The sequence below is a fragment of the Monodelphis domestica genome, chromosome 2, assembly GCF_027887165.1.
Source record: "Monodelphis domestica isolate mMonDom1 chromosome 2, mMonDom1.pri, whole genome shotgun sequence".
Lineage (NCBI taxonomy): Eukaryota > Metazoa > Chordata > Mammalia > Didelphimorphia > Didelphidae > Monodelphis > Monodelphis domestica.
Genome location: NC_077228.1, coordinates 153,882,619 through 153,901,389, shown reverse-complemented (window position 1 = coordinate 153,901,389; position 18,771 = coordinate 153,882,619). Strand labels below are relative to the sequence as shown.

Here is an 18,771-nt window from a genome sequence, read left to right as displayed (position 1 = left end):
TAAGCAATCTATGGGGACTGGAATTTCTAAAGTTATCTCAAAATAGAATTTAAAAAATTTTAAGTCATGCTATTTCATTTACACACTCAAGGTTTCAGAATATAGATTATCCCCTTGTCCTTTTTCCTACTACATTCTTTCAGGACTTAACTATCACCAATACTTGACAGCCTGATTAAAGTAATTTCTTTCAATATAGATTGAAAGCAGGGATATTCTGTCCTAAGCTAAATTAGCTTCTGGCTCCTGGTGATGTGGGACAAACTTACAAGCATGTCTTTTATGGCTGCTTTCCTCCATGGGTCTAAATTCTCCTAGGTTCCTCCATATAGTTTTCAGCTGAACAACAGCCATAGCTATAAGATTTGGACCTTGCCAGAAACCTCAGGAAAACTTACAAGCATATTTTTTATGGCTGTTTTCCTCAGTGGGTCTAAATTGTCCTGGGTTCCTTCATAGTGATCAATTAATTAATATCTTATAACATTCAAAATGAGACACTAAATTGCGCACTGGGTTACAAGACACTGATATATTCTTAATTTCCTAATAGCGCTTATATACTCTAAAATTCAAAGTCTGTTTTCATATTTAACATACTTAACATCAAAGAATGAAAATGGAAAGAAGAAAAGATTCATTTCTTAAAGTCTTAATCATGCTATGTGATATAAATACAAAATATCTGCTAAGTAGTGGAGGAAAAAAACCTGGGCCTAACTTAATATTGAGAAATAAATAGTTGATCTTATTTGCAAGCTACTTCTATCACTCTTTCAAGCCAATAGAGAACTATTTAACATAATAACATAAATTTAACATAAGAACAGGCAATTTATCAGAAAGGATGGCTTAGAAAGTGAGCAACTATTTGCTGCTGAAAAAAATAGTTTAAAAAGAAATTATCAGGGGGCAGCTGGGTAGTTCAGTGGATTGAGAGTCAGGCCTGATGGGATGGTCCTAGGTTCAAACCTGGCCTTAGACACTTCTCAGCTGTGTGACCCTGGGCAAGTCACTTGACCCCCATTATCTAGCTCTTACCACTCTTCTGCCTTGGAGCCAATAAACAGGGGTAAGGGGAGGGAGGGAGGGAGGGAGGGAGGAAGGGAGGAAGGGAGGAAGGGAGGAAGGGAGGAAGGAAGGAAGGAAGGGAGGGAGGGAGGGAGGGAGGGAGGGAGGGAGGAAGGAAGGAAGGAAGGAAGGAAGGAAGGAAGGAAGGAAGGAAGGAAGGAAGGAAGGAAGGAAGGAAGGAAGGAAGGAAGGAAGGAAGGAAGGAAGGAAGGAAGGAAGGAAGGAAGGAAGGAAGGAAGGAAGGAAGGAAGGAAGGAAGGAAGGAAGGAAGGAATTATCAGACACAGCTAGGTAATACATGATCAAGAGCCTAGCCTACAGCCAGGGCTTGGGTTCAAATCTGGCCTCAGATACTTCCAAGCTGTATGACCCTGGGCAAATTATTTGACCCCTATTTCCTAGCCCTTACTGCTCTTTTGCCTTGGAACCAATACACATTATAGATTTTAAGATGGAAGGTAAGGGTTAAAAAAATAAGGAAAAAAAGGAAATTATTAACTAAGGCCAATAGCACTCAAAGTTATTTTCAAACCTATTTTAGAATAAAAGTTAATTATCAAATTTCTTAAAAATCTAAAAGAACTCAGGAGAGTTTATTTTATTTTATGAATGTTAGAAATAACAAATTCTGAAATAATCTAAACTGGACTATTATAAAAATACAATTTATACATGATGAAAGTCTGTCAGAAATTTCTATTACAATTTACATTTTATTAATTAGAATCTGAAAGTATCCAGTGGTACAGGGAAAGATAAATATATGTTGCTCTGCCACTTTTGTTCTTCTCTAATAACTCTTGCACAGCAAAGTAAATATGGACAATTTAATCTAATTTTGAGGCAACTATGTTGTGGCTAAAGAATCTGAGGATGTTCTCAGTGATCATCTACTATTGAGGAAAGCTGACATGAAAAGAGAAAGCCAACTGTCAGAAAAAAAGGGGTTAAAAAAGGTAAATAAATCCTAAAACTGCCTTGATTCTCCTATTTATTTTTTTAAAGGCCTCTTAAACATTGCTGAAATACTCATCTTCCAAAAATTAATTCTAGTCCCTTTCTCCAGGGACTCAGATGAGGGGGCAATTGAAAAGAAAGAATACATATTGGGTTAGAAGGCATTTGGTTTGTTTCCAAAAAAACTCCACAAAATTAGCCAAAGAGAAACATGATATTTAACTCAGTACTGTATATAGTCTACCAACTTTAAGATACAAACCTATCATTGAAAAGGCTAGGAAGTACACATTTCTCTGATTAAATACTGTAGTTCACAGCAAGATAGTTAATTTGGAAAAGTAGTTGCCTACCTTTATTTTCTTTCGATGTTTTATTTTTGGTACATTTTTGTCAGCAGGTCTCACTATCTTATCTGCCTTAATCCATTCATCATATCTAAAAGCAAAAGTAAATTATTATAAATACACAAAACCAAGTCTTTAGGAGCACATATGCAATATTATAAGAAAAACTGATCAGAAACAATCATAAAAGGTCAGGAATCTGAATTCTACAGAAATTATGTGACCTTATTAGCATTAGATCCAACAGTGTAGTTTTCGATCCTTGGCCTGACCCCTCCTCTACCCCCCATATGTTTAGTCTGCCTTCATTAGAATGTAAATTCCTTGAGGACTGATACTGTCTTTGCTTTTAATCCTTAGCACAATGCTTGACACAAAGTAAGGGTTTAATAAATGCTTCTTAATTTATTCATTAATTAATCCTACATCAACTTCCAAGTCTATTACTCTTTCTACTAAACCACACTGTAGTAAAAAGGAATTAAACCTGTTATGATGAATAGCACAATTGTTTACATACAACATTAGCAAAGTTGTGCCATATCTTCTAAGATGTTTGATATAGTCCCAACTAGAAGTATTTTCAAAATTTAATAAGGCTATGTTTTTAAGAGACAAAAAGTATAATGACAAAATAAAGACTTATATAAAATAAATAACTGCTGCTTTACCTAAAAATAGGTATCATTTCTCTATGACTGAGTTTCTTTCAAACTACAGGGAGTTTCATATAGATTAAAAAAAGTTTTTTGATAAGAATACATATATACACATACATATAAGTAGGTAAGTGCCAGGGCTTTCCTTCCCAAGTCCCAAAACACTTTTCAATTTTTCACTTAAATGTAAAACAGTTGATAGAACTGGGTTTCCAAAGGAATTAACTACAAGGAAGTAGCTATATTCTCCATTGGGGGGAGGGACCAACAACAACTATGAGATACAGATTCCTAGACAAACTAATGTAAGTAAACAAATATTTTTTAGTGCTTACATTTAGAAAAGGAAAAATGAATAGGGATCAAAATAATTAAAGTCCCCAAATAAAACAGTTCTTATCCTAGTAACTTAGTTATTTATACTCTGTAAGCTTATTGAAAAATGGTGGCATTTTCCAGGCAGAATGCTAATTATGGAAACATTTATTTACACAGGACTTGGGGCTTCTCAGATATGAGGCTTTATCCCCTGAGCTAAATAAGGTAGCTATTTCTGACAATCATTGGTGATCGAGGGGGTAGGGATTTGTAATAGGGAGCCATGGACACTAGACTATCATCAACAGGAAAAAAGAAAAGAGAGATCCAGAGAGGTTTTTACATATATTAGTAATTCATAACGTCAACTTCACAGTGAGGTAGTGAAAGAGCACTTGATTTGGAATCAGAAGGTTTTGGTAAACCACCTTTTGTCCGCCTACAGCAATCTTAAAGGGCTCACATTAGAAAAAAAACCAGAAAAATTATGGTATTATAAAAATGTATAGCAAGATATTATTCTACTAAAACCTCAACTTTTTAATTCTTTATTAGTATGACAATTTCTATGTATTTTTCATTACTATTTTTAGTTCCTCCATTAAGATTAAAAAGCTTTTGAACTTCATTCCATTCAATTTGAATATTTTTTGTCCTACAAAATCTGGTGGAGAAAAAACAAAACAATGGTAAAAATTACAAATCTAAATGATATCTCTCAACAGTTCAAAGTAAACTTCTGGAGACTTATTTACATTAAAAAAGCAGAGGAAAAAATAAGTTTAAACATGTCACAATAGATTCTGCCCTTTCTTATTTAACTAGGGCCTGTCAAGTATGTATTCGTTAAATAATATTGTACAACTTTTATGACTGATTAGTACAAAACTTACCCGATGAACCTGGCTTGTGACCCAAGTAAGAGTTGATATTCTAATGTATGTATTCACTAATTTTCAATTTATCTACTATTGCTACTATATCACAAATATACTATACATAAAGCAAAAAGTATTTTCAAAAACTCCAAACTTTTGCACTATTCTCAGAATTAAAATAGTTATTGAAACAGAAAATACTGTGTCTCAGTCAGAGTTAATGGTGGCTACTGCTCTGCTGCACGGACCCAGAGCTATTTTTTTTAAAACCCTTACCTTCTGTCTTGGAATCAATACTGTGTATTGGATTCCAAGGCAGAAGAGTGGTATGGGGTAGGCAATAGGGGTTAAGTGACTTGCCCAAGGTCACACAGCTGGGAAGTGTCTGAGGCCACATTTGAACCCAGGACCTTCCATCTCTAGGCCTGGCTCTCAAATCCACTGAGCAACCCAACTGCCCCCCGGAGCTATTATTAATGTTAATGTAGCTACCCCCTCATGTCTTCTCTAAGAATCTTCATTTAGAAAGTTATGAGACTGGCCACAGTGGCTAGCAAAGAGCACAAAAAACTTAAACTTTAGGAAGCATAGGGAAGACACACCCAGTTGTAAAAATAGTCTCAATAAATTTTAAGGAAATTAAAACTCTCCTATTCTGCTTTTCCTTGCCATTATATGTCATCTTTAGAAATATAGCAATATAAAAAAAAAACTCTATTGGGGATGGTGTCAAAAATTCTTAACTTCACAACTTCACAGAGTCTTACAAAATATAATTCTCTCTGCAAATATGCATTCATATAATTTTTTCTCATCTAGGCTTTTATTTTCTAATATTATCTATCTGGATTTTTTCCTTGCTCTTTTCTACTTTTTAATATTTCTTTACAAAATATACACTATTTTTTAAACTATAAAGTTATAGATTTGCCAAGGGTTGATATAAATGCTACTCCTGTAAGACAATAATTGGAAAAGGCTTTTCAGTTAAAATTATGGTGAAGCAACAATATGGTAATGTACAGTGTGGCAAAAAAAGTTTAGAATAAATATCAGCAAAAGCCGATCAGCAATTGAAAATATCTTGCTAAAAATGTAAAATACAAACATTCCACACACATATATTACAAAATGGATTAGGGTAAAAACACTGACTTTACCAAAAAAAAATCTATCTTACCCATGCAAGAAAACACTAACTTTTAAGGAAAATAAAATTATAGCAAGTAGCTTATAACTTTGCAAAATAGATACAGCATTTTAAAACACATTTTGCACATCAGTTAGATAACTACTTTAAAAATTAAGAACAGTAGGGTTGCAAAAAGCATGAAAAGGTAAAAACATGTAGGAAAATCTTAATGCTTCCCTGAACCTTTGATTAACGAGTGTCAGAAAGACATCTCCAGTTAGTTGACAAAACAACAACTGAAATTATTAAAATGTGATGGGCAAAGGGCAGCTGGATGGTTAAGTGGATAGAAAGCCAGGCCAGGAGACAGAAGGTCCTGGGATCAAATCTATCTTCAGACATTTCCTACCTCTGTAACTCAGAGCAAATTATTTAGCCCAAATTGCCTAGCCCTTACTTCTCTTTTACTTTGGAATATATAGTATCAATTCTAAGACTGAAGGTAAAGGCTTTATAAGGGAAAAAATAGTATGCGCAGTATTAACAAGCTTAATATAATGATCAGTACTTTCCTGAATAACTGCACCAAAGTACTAAGAGGCAAAGATTAAATGTGAGTGGCTATTTATAAGTAAAAGAAATTATCTACAGTGTAATTCTTAGTTATCTGCTCAGAAACAAGGCTTTTTGAGCAAGATGAGCACATTAAAAAAGCAGGTTACAGTTAATATAAATCATGTATGGACACACTCTGGCCTAAGGCAAAATGTTATCTTTCCCCACCTTGTAATAATATTGTTTACTATATGTGGTAGTAATTACAATTATGATTAAAATATTCTTGAATGCAGAGGATTCTGATTTAGTAACCAGAAAGACTGCTAGCAAGAATCACTCTAGCTTCAAATCCAAGTTTAGAGTTTCTGAAAATTTGAAACTTAATATTTGCAAAGTATATTAGTGACAGTTGTACATTCAGAACATTCAGTACATTCAGAAATAATTTAAACATTAGTTGCACAGTCATAACTTTTACAATTGGTTTTGAAGATGTAAGTCTTATTTTCCTGAGTAAATCAATATATTAGTGTTACACTAGAAAATTTACTGCCTGAAATGTATATAAGAATTAAAAACATATACATACACAACTAAGTGGGTATTAGAGATCAACCTAAAATATATTAAAAAAAAAAAAACCAACCCGTTTGAAATGTTTTAATGCATGTGGTTATTCAACACCAATTGCGTGGTGCATAACTACAACTTGATTCAAGTATTCTCTAGATACTTCCAGTAAATAAGTCTCACTTCCTCTCACACAATTAACTTTTTAAAAAACAGAATTAACTTTTATTTTAAATTAAAAAATTTTCAATAATCTCAAACCCTCTTCTACTTTCCCCACCTACCCCATCTTAAAAAGAAAAGAAAAATAAAACCACTGTAATAAATAAATATATATATGTACACATACACATATATATTTTCCCAGCAAAAACAAACTTCTGCATTGGCTACGTCCAAAAACAGTATCCATGTAGCTATATATTTCAATCTGTATTCTGAGTCCATTACCACTCTGTCAGGAGGTGGGTAGTATGCTTCATCATGAGTACTGAAAACTTTTAAACAACTTCTCTATGGTTTCCCAAACCATAGAGGATCTAAGACAAGTTGAAGAATTTTCTAAGAAACTGATCAGATTGGTAAAATTTCTACTAAAGGAATAGAAAACACAAAAAAGAGGCATTACAAGAGGAAGAAAACTTACATAATAATGAAAAGCAAAATTGTAAAAGAGTGACCTGTTTATAGATCTTGTAAATAAACAATCTGGAAATATTCATCCAGGCTTAAAAAATGGCTTTTAGATATTTTGCTTCCTGGTTACAGATGGAACTTTATTTTCTTTTTCAATCTTAGAAAAAAGAATTAATCTCAAGAAAAAACTAGATATCTATCTTTATTTGTGTTATAGAAATAAACATTCAGATATTTCTAAGAGTTATCTCTTAGAAAAAGAATTACCCCTTGGAAAAACTGATGATAAAATAATAAAATCTAAGGTCACTAATATTTTGCTATTTTGTTGAATCTTATAGTGTCAAGTGCCTACAATTCCTGATCCTGAAGAGGCTAAGACTAGTGGATCGCTTGAGATCAAGAGTTCTGATCTAGAATAGGGCTGAAGTTGATTCAGTATCTGGACCAAGTTTCATTAATATGATGAGATCCCAGGAAGAGGGATTTTAGGTTAGTGGTGAAGGACAATAGGGGGCCAACAGACCACTAATAAACTGGTGAACCAGACCAGGTTGGAAATGGAAAGCTTCCATTTGCATCATCTGAGAGTTTGGGCTTATGAAGAACCACTCTACTTCAACCTAGGGTGAGATAGGGAGACTCATTCTTCCCTAACTCCCTCTATGAAAAAAGAAAAAAAAAAAGGGGGGGGGCAGCTGGGTAGCTCAATGGATTGAGAACCAGGCCTAGAGACAGGAAGTCCTGGGTTCAAATATGACCTCAGACACTTCCCAGCTGTGTGACCCTGGGCAAGTCACTTGATCCCCATTGCCTAGCCCTTACCACTCTTCTGCCTTTGAGCCAATACACCATATTGACTCCAAGATGAAAGGTATGGGTTTAAAAAAAATAAAAATAAAAAATAAAAAATAATTTTAAATGTTATTTTTAGTTTATGTAAAATGATAACCATGATCATTAAAGAAAAATAAAAATGGTGATGTGTATTATGTTCATAAATTTCCAAAATGCACAATGTTATTAGATAGATTTGAAGAATGAGTACAAACATGTATTGACTCATATATAAAATATGGCGTATTTAGAAATGAACTTCCCAAGTTCTAAACTGTCAAATGATACTTAAGTGTAAAGAAAATCCTGATGTAGGCTTTACAATAAAGCAATTCAGTTATTTTGTAAAAATTAAAAAAAACAACTGTACCCCACTCCCAAAGTCAACCTCATATAAATTCGAAAGAAAGAAATAACACTTTTATAGTACAGAAAGTTTTGCTATTTTCACTATTTTAAAACTCAATAGTCAAAAGCTAATTTAAAATATTCTTGTATTCATTTATCTTAAGCTTTAAATCAAGTTTTTCTAATTTTTTTTGTTGTAATTTGCTGTAAATGTTAAACCTGCAAACAAACTCATTTTCAAACTTAAGATATACTATTAAGAAGTGGCAAGGGAGTTCAGTGACTCAGTACCAGATTTGGAAGTTGGAGGACCTGAGTTCAAATCCTGACTTACACAATAGTTATATGACTGTGGGCAAGTCATCTACCCTCTGTTAGTCACAATTTTCCTCATCTGTAAAATAGGAATAATAATAGCACCTACCTTATAGGACTGTTGTAAAGACCAAATGAAATATATAAATGAAAAACACATAGTGAAGTTTAAAGTGCTAATGTAAACACTAGCTGCTCATCATTATTATTATAGGAAAACAAAAAATCTTAAATGTATTAGAAGGCAGATAAAATGTTTAAAATACTTAGTTGCTTTAGAAAAGTTAAGCAGGAAGTTGGGTTAACAGAGGAAAGTGATGGGGAATGGGAAAAAAATGAAACCAGAGTGATGGGAAAAGAAATGGACTCTGATAAAGAAGGAGAAATGGTGCCAAAATGTTAGTCATTTTTCAAAGAAGCATTCTTAGATGGTCTTGGTTGCAGCTTAGTTACTTGTTCCAAAAGTTTTGGATTTTGTATTGTGAAATAAATATTTCCACATCTCACAGATAGTCATTGCCTTTTTGGGGGGCACCATTAAAACTGCTTAGCCTTCTCAAGAAGATGAAGCAGATATGATTAACATACTTTCTATTTACTAGATAAACAGTATGATTAGCAAAGAATGACTTTTACATTTTCTTACAAAAAATACCACTGAACACAATAGTATACAAAGTCAAATTGCTGAAGCACAGATAGCATAGAGAAAAAGGAAGGAGAAAAATGGGGAGCAGTATGAATTGGGAAAGGTAAAGTAAAAGGATTGAACTGATTGGTAGTAAGAAAGAGAAGAAAAGAAAGTCAATAATATACACAAATTATGTTGGAAAGAAGAAAAAAGGAGGAACAATTTCCTTTCCAGGAGTTAGAGCATGTGCTTTACATGATATATAAATATAAATAACATATAGAAATAAAATGGTGATGTCCTATGAAGTTATAAATATGAGCAATTATCATTAGCATGAAAACCAATCCCTCCACAAACTTCTCTATAGATCCACAAGAGACTAAGGACAAGAGACTCAGGACGTCGAGTCCTAAACTTTGGATTTACAGAGCACTTATCTATTGACTTCTCTGGTTGGCTGTCTTTTCCTGTGTCTATCACAACAACTGGAGCTATGATGGTGAATTTTTTAGAGACTGAGAGCCCAAACTGCAACCCTCATGGGCTTGTGATTCTCCCCATCTTACCCCAGACAGGGGACGGAGGAAGTGCTCCCATTGGGCTACTGGGGAGAGGGGTGGGTCAAGTCAGAAATGTCCTCAGGCATGTGTGGGTAAGAGGAGGAAGCAGACCCCTCTGAAACACATGCCATATGTTCACCAACATGGAACTAGAGTATGAGCTTCTGGATCATGAAGGTCACTTTCTACATTTCTTCAATTTTGAACTAATGTCCATATATCTCAGTAGTGATTTATACATACAGGTACTCAATAAACATGGGCTGACTGATGAAAATATACATAATTCGTACAGGGATAGGGCTATAGTTATACAACAAATATTAAACATTGGACTTAAATACAGGAATACTGAGTTTTAATTCTTCCTTGCTTCTTATTAGCTATGTGGTCTCAAGGAAGTCATTAACCTAAGTTTCAATTTACTCACCCATAAAATGGATATAAATAATAACACTTACCTCACAGCACTGTTGTGAGGATTAAAGAGTAATGTTTGTAAAGCACTTTGCAACTTAAAAGTGCTATATTAATCATAAATGTAGGGCAGCTAGGAAGCATTCTATATAGAATGCTGGGCCTGGAGTCAGGAAGAACTGTGTTCAAATTTAGCCTTAAAAGCTTACTAGCTGTGTGACCCTTAAGAGCAAATCACCTAACCTCTATTTGCCTCAATTTCTTCAACTATAGGGATAATAATAATACTTTTACCTTACAGGACTGTTTTGATAATCAAATGTGATAATATTTGAAAATACTTAGTATGATTAAAACATACTAAGTGGAATATAAAAATGCTTATTTCTTTCCCATTTCCTCTATTATTTATCATTATTATTTTTGAAAACCAACCTTGGTTTTAGACTCAAATCAACCTCATAGTTTTCTAAAGAGAGGATCACCTGCTTCTCTATATATGTAAGGGATAATGAAGAAGATTATTCAGGATATGAAGTAATAAATTCATTGATTAAATTTATTGAGTCCTTAATGCATTTGGTTTACAAAATTAGAATTCTAATAAATTCTATCCATTTTCATTTTGTGATGTGAGAGGGTGGTGCTAGAAGATGACTAAAGAGAAAGGGATATAGGAGGGAATCAGAAGCAACAAAAAAGAGCAGGAATATCGGATGATCATGAGAAATTTCCTAGAGTTCTGAATAAGGAGGTATTCTGGCATAATAGAAAGAGCCAGGATTCCTATGAGATGAGACCTAAGGGCAACTTCTGGTGCCAACACTACCATGTGACTATAGGTAGATCACTTCATCTTTCTGACTTCAATCTCCAGACTCTTTTTTTTTTTTTAATGAGAGAAAGGGAGAAAATAATTTTATTTTTGTAATTAAACCCATAAAATCTTTATAGCATGTTTTATTTTAAAGTATACATTAAATTTAACATGATAGTACTAATGCTTTACAGCTTCTTTGCTTCTCCTTCATCACTTCTTTCTTCTCCAGTCTGCGTATTTTAAAAATGTTTCACAGACTCCTGTTTACAATAGTATTTGCATTACCTTCTTTAGAAGCCTGGTATAAGGGAAAGTTCTTTGTAAAATAGTCGTGTTATAGGAATTATAGGAATGTGAATTAATGGTACTGTTAGTATTAATAATTAGACCATAAATTAACTGTTATTATTAACAATTAAGATTATAAAGTTAACCAAATATATTTAAAAAAAAAAGATGCAAACAATTAAAAGAGGAGAAACACAAAAGCAAGGAACAATAACCAAAGAGTTGAAAACTAGAAGAACTGAGAAATTATTTTAAAGGAGAAAAAATGGAAAGGAAGAAAAAAAATGGATCAGGAAAAGAACAGTATTAATAGCAAACAGATATCAGTAGTTTAAGTACATCTTATCTGCAAAACTTGTTGTTTTCTTATGAGGTAACTAGTGAACATACTGATTGAGTTGTCCCTTTTCTTCTTTTTCTCACTGCTTATAGCAACAGGCTCAAATTACAGAAGATCAGAAATGATTAGAGCAGAATAGGATTGTTAACAGCTCTCCTCTGTTTTTATGGCCACGACCCAATGATGCCCAGGGACCTGAAGTGCCAGCTATGAGGTTACACTGTTAATACAAAGAGAGGACTAGAAACTGAATCTCCTGACTACCAGTCCACTGTTGTCTAGACTACATGTAGCATACCAGGCATGTTAGCACCTTGGAAGTATGACTGATGTAGTGATATTGTATCTTAAGTATTCATATACGAAGACTCATGGTCAGGTTACTTAATGGTCATTGTATGGAAAGGGACAGTCCAAAGGACAAGCAAATTCCTGGGCTGGACGTTGCCAACCACACTGTCCTGGCTTGGACTACATTCCTTTACAAAATGCGAGTTGGATTAATCTCCTCCTTCTTGATTTCATCATTGTCAAATCAACCAATGTTAAAACTTATGTCATGTCATGTATTCATTAATCACCTCCCACTTCACATTCCTAAAACCTCCAATAAAAGTTGGGGAACATGCATGAGCCTCCTCTTACTCCTCTTGTTCTTACTTCTCTTGCCTTGTCTCTCTTGCACTTGCTCTCTCCCTCTTGCCTCTTACAGCTTGGTCTTGCCTATAATGCTCCTCATGTCTGACTGAGTTACACACCACAGTTGCCTCGCATGTCTCCCATTAATCTCTTGGCCATCTGGTCCTTGGGGGATATCCCGGAGTTCTCAACTCCCCACGTGTTCTCTTGTTTCTCATACTTATAATTTCTCCACTTGTTATCTTATAGAAAGATATTAACGGAGCTCACAACTCCCCACGTTTTAACTTGTGGTCTCTAAGTCTTTATTCCTGTGTCTCTCCCTCTAGCTGCCTTATCTATTCATCCATATTCCTCTAGTCTCCAATCGCCTTCTCAGGTCACCACTCACAGGTTCATTATATAGGAGCTGCTGGCGGTTCCTATATACTACACCACTTCTTGTTCAGTCAGTTCAGTCATGTCCACCTCTTTGTGACCCCATTTGAGGTTTCCTTGGCAAAGATACTGGAGTGGCTTGCCATTTTCTTCTTTACCTAATTTTACAGATGAGGAAACTAAGGCAAACATAGTGAAGTGACTTGCCCATGTCACATGTATAAAAGATAATCTAATTAAACAAAGTGTGTATTCACGGTTTTTGTCTCTGCATGTAAGAAATCAATATTTTAGTGATAAATTATAGGGAATAATCTCTATTATTCAACTGATTGAATAATTGCATATGAGAATCAGTAATCAATAATCATATTGTGATTAAAATAACAAGGGAAATCCCCTGAAGTTCTTTGAAAAATATCCTTACCAAGGGAAGCTATGCACATGCCTTCATCATCCTGGAATGTGTACAGATATATGACATTTCAGTTGGCTTTGAAACTACAGAATAACCTTGGCTGTTTCTTATATTATCATAGATGGGGCAAAGGCTATATAATCTCCCAAAAGAAAAGAAAAACTTTACTTTCTGAAAAAAAGAAACCTTCTAGAAGGGGAAATTTTGGTCCCCCCCCTCCCCTGAAAAGAAATACTCAGTTGACCATACACATCTCCTCCTTTGTAAGGGAAGTTTAATAATATGATTCTTTTGCATAATGTATATAAACCAATTATTTTCTCATTTCTGGGTCTTAAGCATTATGTACTGGGTATGTCTTTTGACCCTGGTGCTTATAATGTACAGTTCCTACAATAAATATGAGTTTGAGCTCAGAAATTGCTTCCTAGATTTATTTTAAGTCTGAAACCAGCTCTGAATTCAGGAATATGAGTTTTCCTGAGTCCAACCCTGGTACAATATTCATTGTGTCACATAGCTACCGTTAACTAGGCCACATTTTCTCTTTAATTTGGATGATTAGCAATTTCTATAAAAGGTTAAGTGGGGGGAGATGATTGGTCCAAATAAAATTGTGCATATTCTCATCTCCTTCCTATAGATAACTGGGAGCTAGTTGTAGGCTTTGATCATATCCCTCCGCTGCTTAAAACTTTCAATGATTCCATATAAGTCTAGGTTCAAACTGCTTATTCTGCAGTCAAGACTTTTGTCTAGTCTACATTTTCAGCCTTATTTTCTGCTGAACCCTTATAGTGAATTTTAAGAGATTCTGACCCGTTCCTGATTGAAGTGCTATTTCTCAAATGTGGCTCCTCATTACCTCCAATTAAATTTAACAAAAACTAATTAAGCACTTACTACATGCAAGTCACTGTGCTGGAGTTGGGACCAAGGAGCTTACATCCTAATGGAGAGACAATATCTATACAGACAAGGAAATAACAAATACGCAAAGTAACTTGGGGGACAGCAAGGGCCACTGGCACCTGTGAGGTTCAGAAAAGATCTTATGTAGAAAATGGCAACTGAGCTGAATCCTGAAAAAATTCTAAGAGATGGAAGTGAGGAGGAGGGTCTGTGCAAAGGGAACAGTTTGCCATACATAGGGGCCAGCAAAGCCAGTTTAGCTTGAATGTAGAAAATATGAGAAGTAATGTGAAATTATCCTGGAAAAGTAAGTTGGAGCCAGATTTAAAGGACTTTAAGTACCAAACAAATACATTTGTATTTTATTCTAGTGACAAGAGGGAAACACTGCAGCAGAGGAAAGTGACATGGGTTTGAAATAAGTTTTAAGTATAGCAACTTGGGAGCTGACTGGAAGAGCAACTGAAGGAAGGGAACATTGACAGGGTGAGATCAGTTAGGATATTTCTGCAATAGACTATGTGAGAAATGATCTAGATTTAGATCTGATCTAGAATGGTGGCTTTGTGAATGAAAAGAATGGGACAGATGTGAGAGATGCTGGGGAGATAGAACTGACAAGACTCAATGATTAACTGGATATGGAAGATGATGGGAATTCGGGTGTTGTAAGAAAAAGTGAACAGCCATGGATTATTCAGATGTTGTTAACCTGGACGAGAATGAAGATCATGTCCTGAACATTAGTATGGAAGTGATGAAGAGGGGAGCATTGGGAGGGAGGAAGACAATGTAATTCTCTTTTGGGAATGCTGAGTTTGAGATGAATATGGGATATTCAAAGAGAAATGTCCAACAGTTTGTGATGCAGGGCTGGAGCTCAGGAGAGATATGAGGGCTGGGTATGGGAGAGATTGATGAAGGGTTCATAATTGAACTCACTGGAGCTGATGTCACCAAGACAGAGAATAGAGAGAAGAGAACTCCAGGTATATTCACATATAAGGAGAAAGACATAGATGATGATGATGATGATGATGATGATGATGATGATGATAATCCAATAAAGACAATTATTAAAGGTCACCTAACTGATTTCCATGTTTATAGTTGCTCATTTCTATAATCCATCCTTCACACTCTATCAAAATTTAGATTATGTCACTTAAGCTAAAAAATATTCACTGGTTTTCTTCTGCCTAAATAAAAATTGCTTTCAAGGGACTTTATAATTTTGGCTCCAACATATCTTTTCAGGCTTATTTCATACAACCCCTATTCCCCTGGTTTCATATAGTCTAGTCTCCAACTCTGTTCACTTCTAGAATATCCTCGAACTCAATCTCCTGGCATTCCTTAAAGGATACCTCAAGAACTACCTTTTCCACGAAGCTTTCCTAAGCTTGAAATTTCTAATTTCTAATAATAAAGTGATGATCCCTCCTTTTTTAATCTAAAAGCCTAATCTTTTAATTCTCTCCTATGACCTTTATTATTTTTAACATATTAGTGATATGTATATGCACACACACACACACTGTGTGTGTCTCATTTTTATCTCTTTAGTACATATTAAAAAGTACGGTCTGATTAGGGTGGAATAATTTTAAAATTCACAGTATAAATATCTTATTCATAATAGTTACTGTTTCATAGTAGTAAATGTTTAATAAATCAAAACTGAGTTTTCCAGCCAGAAATATTTTTCCTAGAGGTGAAGCTGAGTGGCTCAGTGAATTGGGAGAGCCAGGTCTAGAGATGGGAGGTTCTAGGTTCAAAACTGGATTCAGATATTTCCTAGTTGTGTAATGCTGGGCAAGTCACTTAACCCCCATTGCCTATCTCTTACCATTCTTCTGCCTTAGAACCAATACACAGTAGTGATTCTAAGATGGAAGGTAGGAGTTTAAAAAAATGTTTTTTCCTAATTTTTTCTATCTAAATTATATCATGTTTAGATTATCAGCTCTTTGCAGATAATTTTCATATCAATTTGCCTAGTGCCAACCTCTGTTCTTTCCTCTAGTTTCACAACTTCAATAGCCCATTGGACAACTCAAACTAGATATGTTACAGTCTTTTTTTTTTTAAATCCTTACCTTCTGTCTTAGTATCAATATTAAGATTTCTAGAAGAATAGTATTGAGCTAGGCAATTGGGATGAAGTGATAAGCCCAGGGACACACACATAGGAAGTATTGGAAGTATCTGAGGCTAGATTTGAACATAGGTCCTCCTCACTCCAGGCCTAGTACTCTCTATCTACTGTGCTACCTAGCCTCCCTGCCATAGATTCTTAACTCACCATGTTCAAAACCAAACTATCCTCCTCCCAATCTTCCTTACTTTCATATTACTGTCCAGCATACAGATAACCCTAAGTGTCATATTTGATTCCAACATTTTCTCTTACCCCCTATATCCTCTATTTTTTGCCTTTATTACATTTCCTATATATGTCCTTTTATCTCTTCTGACACTGAAACCACAAAGGTATAAGCTCTCTTCACTTTATCCCCAGACTACTAGAGTATCCTGTTGGTTCATTTCCCTACCATAAATCTCTACCCACCCATGCCCATCTTCCTCAAATACAAATATATATTTTTAAACCCATACTTTTTTTCTTAGAATCAATACTGTGTATTGGTTCCAAGGAGAGCAGTAAGGATTAGGCATTGAGGGCTAAGTGACCTGCCCAGGGTCACACAGCTAAAAAGTATCTGAGGTCACATTTGAATTGAGGAGCTCCTGTCTCCAGGCCTGGCTGTCAATCTACCTAGCTCCCCCTCAAGCACAAATTTAAACGTGTCAAACCATTCTCCTCGTCCCTCCATGCAATAAACTAGTTACTCTTTATTATCTCTATGACCAAATATAAAATAACCTATTTGGTCTTCAAAGCCATTTATACCATGACTCCTTCCTATTTTTTCTAGTCTTCTTCTTAAGTCTTATTCTCTACATATATTATGATTTAGTGACACTGGATTGACTCCTTGCTAATTTATGTCCTGACATGCCATTTTCATGGTCACATGCCTAAAACTTTCTTTCTTTTGCCTTATTACCACCTCTTGGCTTCCCTTGCTTCCTTCAAATTTCAGCTAAGTTCCATCTTCTCTAAGAAGCTTTCTCCAGTTTTTAATTTTAGTGTCTTTCCTCCGATACTATCTTCAATTTACCCTGTATCTTGTTTGTACATAGTAGTTAAATGTTGACTTCTTCATTAGGGCAAGTCATTGTGAGTTCCTTAAGAACAAGGTCTATCTTGGGGCATTTTTTGTATCCCCAGTACTTAGCACACTGGCTGGCACATAGCATGCAATTAATAAAATGCTTGTTGACTTGACTCAAATCCTCCAAGAAACTTCAGCGAAAAGTGATATTAACCTCTGAATTTACATAGCATTTCTATTATTGGTCATCTTCATCTGGGTTTGTGTCTTACCTCACCAGTTAAAAATATATGCTCCATTATTATAGAGGCCACTTCTTATACTTCTTTACTCTATTTAAGATACTCAGTAAATATTTGCTGATTGACCAAAATGGGCATATTTCATTCAGTGGTAAGTAAGGGTTAGTATGCAATAGATGTAGATTACATATAATAACATAACTATGTTAATATTATTAGTATGCAACAAACATTAAATAACAGAACTCCCTAATTCCATTATAAATAATTTTACATATTTGCCCATATTTCAAAATTACTATAAATATTCAATGGTCATGATCCTGACTTAAGCAGTGTGAGGGAGGCAAACAATAAGAGTTTAATTTTAACTTTGGTTCTATCATTGCTGTCTGGAAATGTAATTTCAACAGTATAGCAAAGTCCTAGTGTACACAGCCCCTCGCCTTTCCATTAGCAGCAACTCTGCTGTCATTAGAGAGTTGACCAAATAGCACAAAGATTAAATGACCTACCAAGAGTCACACAGCTACTGTGTATTGATGGCAGATTTTTAATCCAGGATTTCAAGGCCAGACATTTATCTATTCTAACATGTTTGCAGATTTGATAAAATTTTAATGAATAAGAAAATTTGTCCAATGAAAGGAGAAATTAATGAATCTGACTCCTATATCATTTTAAAGACAAACTGTTTTTGTCCTTTTATACTACTACAATTAAAAAAAAGAGATATAATAGGTAGCTAGGTGGTTCAGTGGCACTTCCCAGCTATATAACCCACTTTGCCTACCATTACCTCTCTTCTGACTTGAAATTAACATATGGTGATAATTCTAAGATGGAAGGTAAAGATTTTTTGTTATGTGTTTTTTCTTAAAGATGTTAAGTCTATTATCCTCAAGCCAACACTGGCATGTTTTAAACAGTTTGGTTTAGGTATAACTCAAGTTATATGTTATATGTTAAATGTTTCCAAAACTTAAAACCTGGGGTCTTGCTTTCATGATTAAATGCATGGGAAAAAAAAAACAACAGAAAATGAAAACCTAAAAATGGAAAATGTCTTTTGGCTTAAATGTTTAATGTTCCACAAGGATAGATATGCTCAAAATGAGAAAAGACCAGTTACTGACCATATGCCAGATCTTAAAACTGTATTCTTTCGAAGGTCCTCAAACATTCAGATAACAAATCCCCCCCAAAATGTTCTTATATTGTTTCAGTGAATTAATAAACAAACAAGAATATTTCAACTCTATTCCTTTAAAAAAAAAAGACTATTCTTGATTCAACTCTTTCTAAATAGTTCATTTAT

General features: G+C 34.6%; 1 protein-coding gene across 16 annotated transcripts in view; it reads right to left on the bottom strand.

Moving 5' to 3' along the window:
* Window positions 1–18,771, bottom strand: part of ARID4B (AT-rich interaction domain 4B) — a 202,557-nt gene that overhangs the window by 28,148 nt on the left and 155,638 nt on the right. For all 16 annotated transcript variants that reach the window (XR_008916249.1, XR_008916245.1, XR_008916250.1 and 13 more), the window contains one exon: window positions 2,382–2,466. Coding sequence is in view for 10 of the 16 variants with exons in the window: in XM_056816103.1 (XP_056672081.1) it covers window positions 2,382–2,466 (85 nt within the window). In the remaining 6 variants the exon portion in view is untranslated. The remainder of the gene's footprint in view (window positions 1–2,381; window positions 2,467–18,771) is intronic.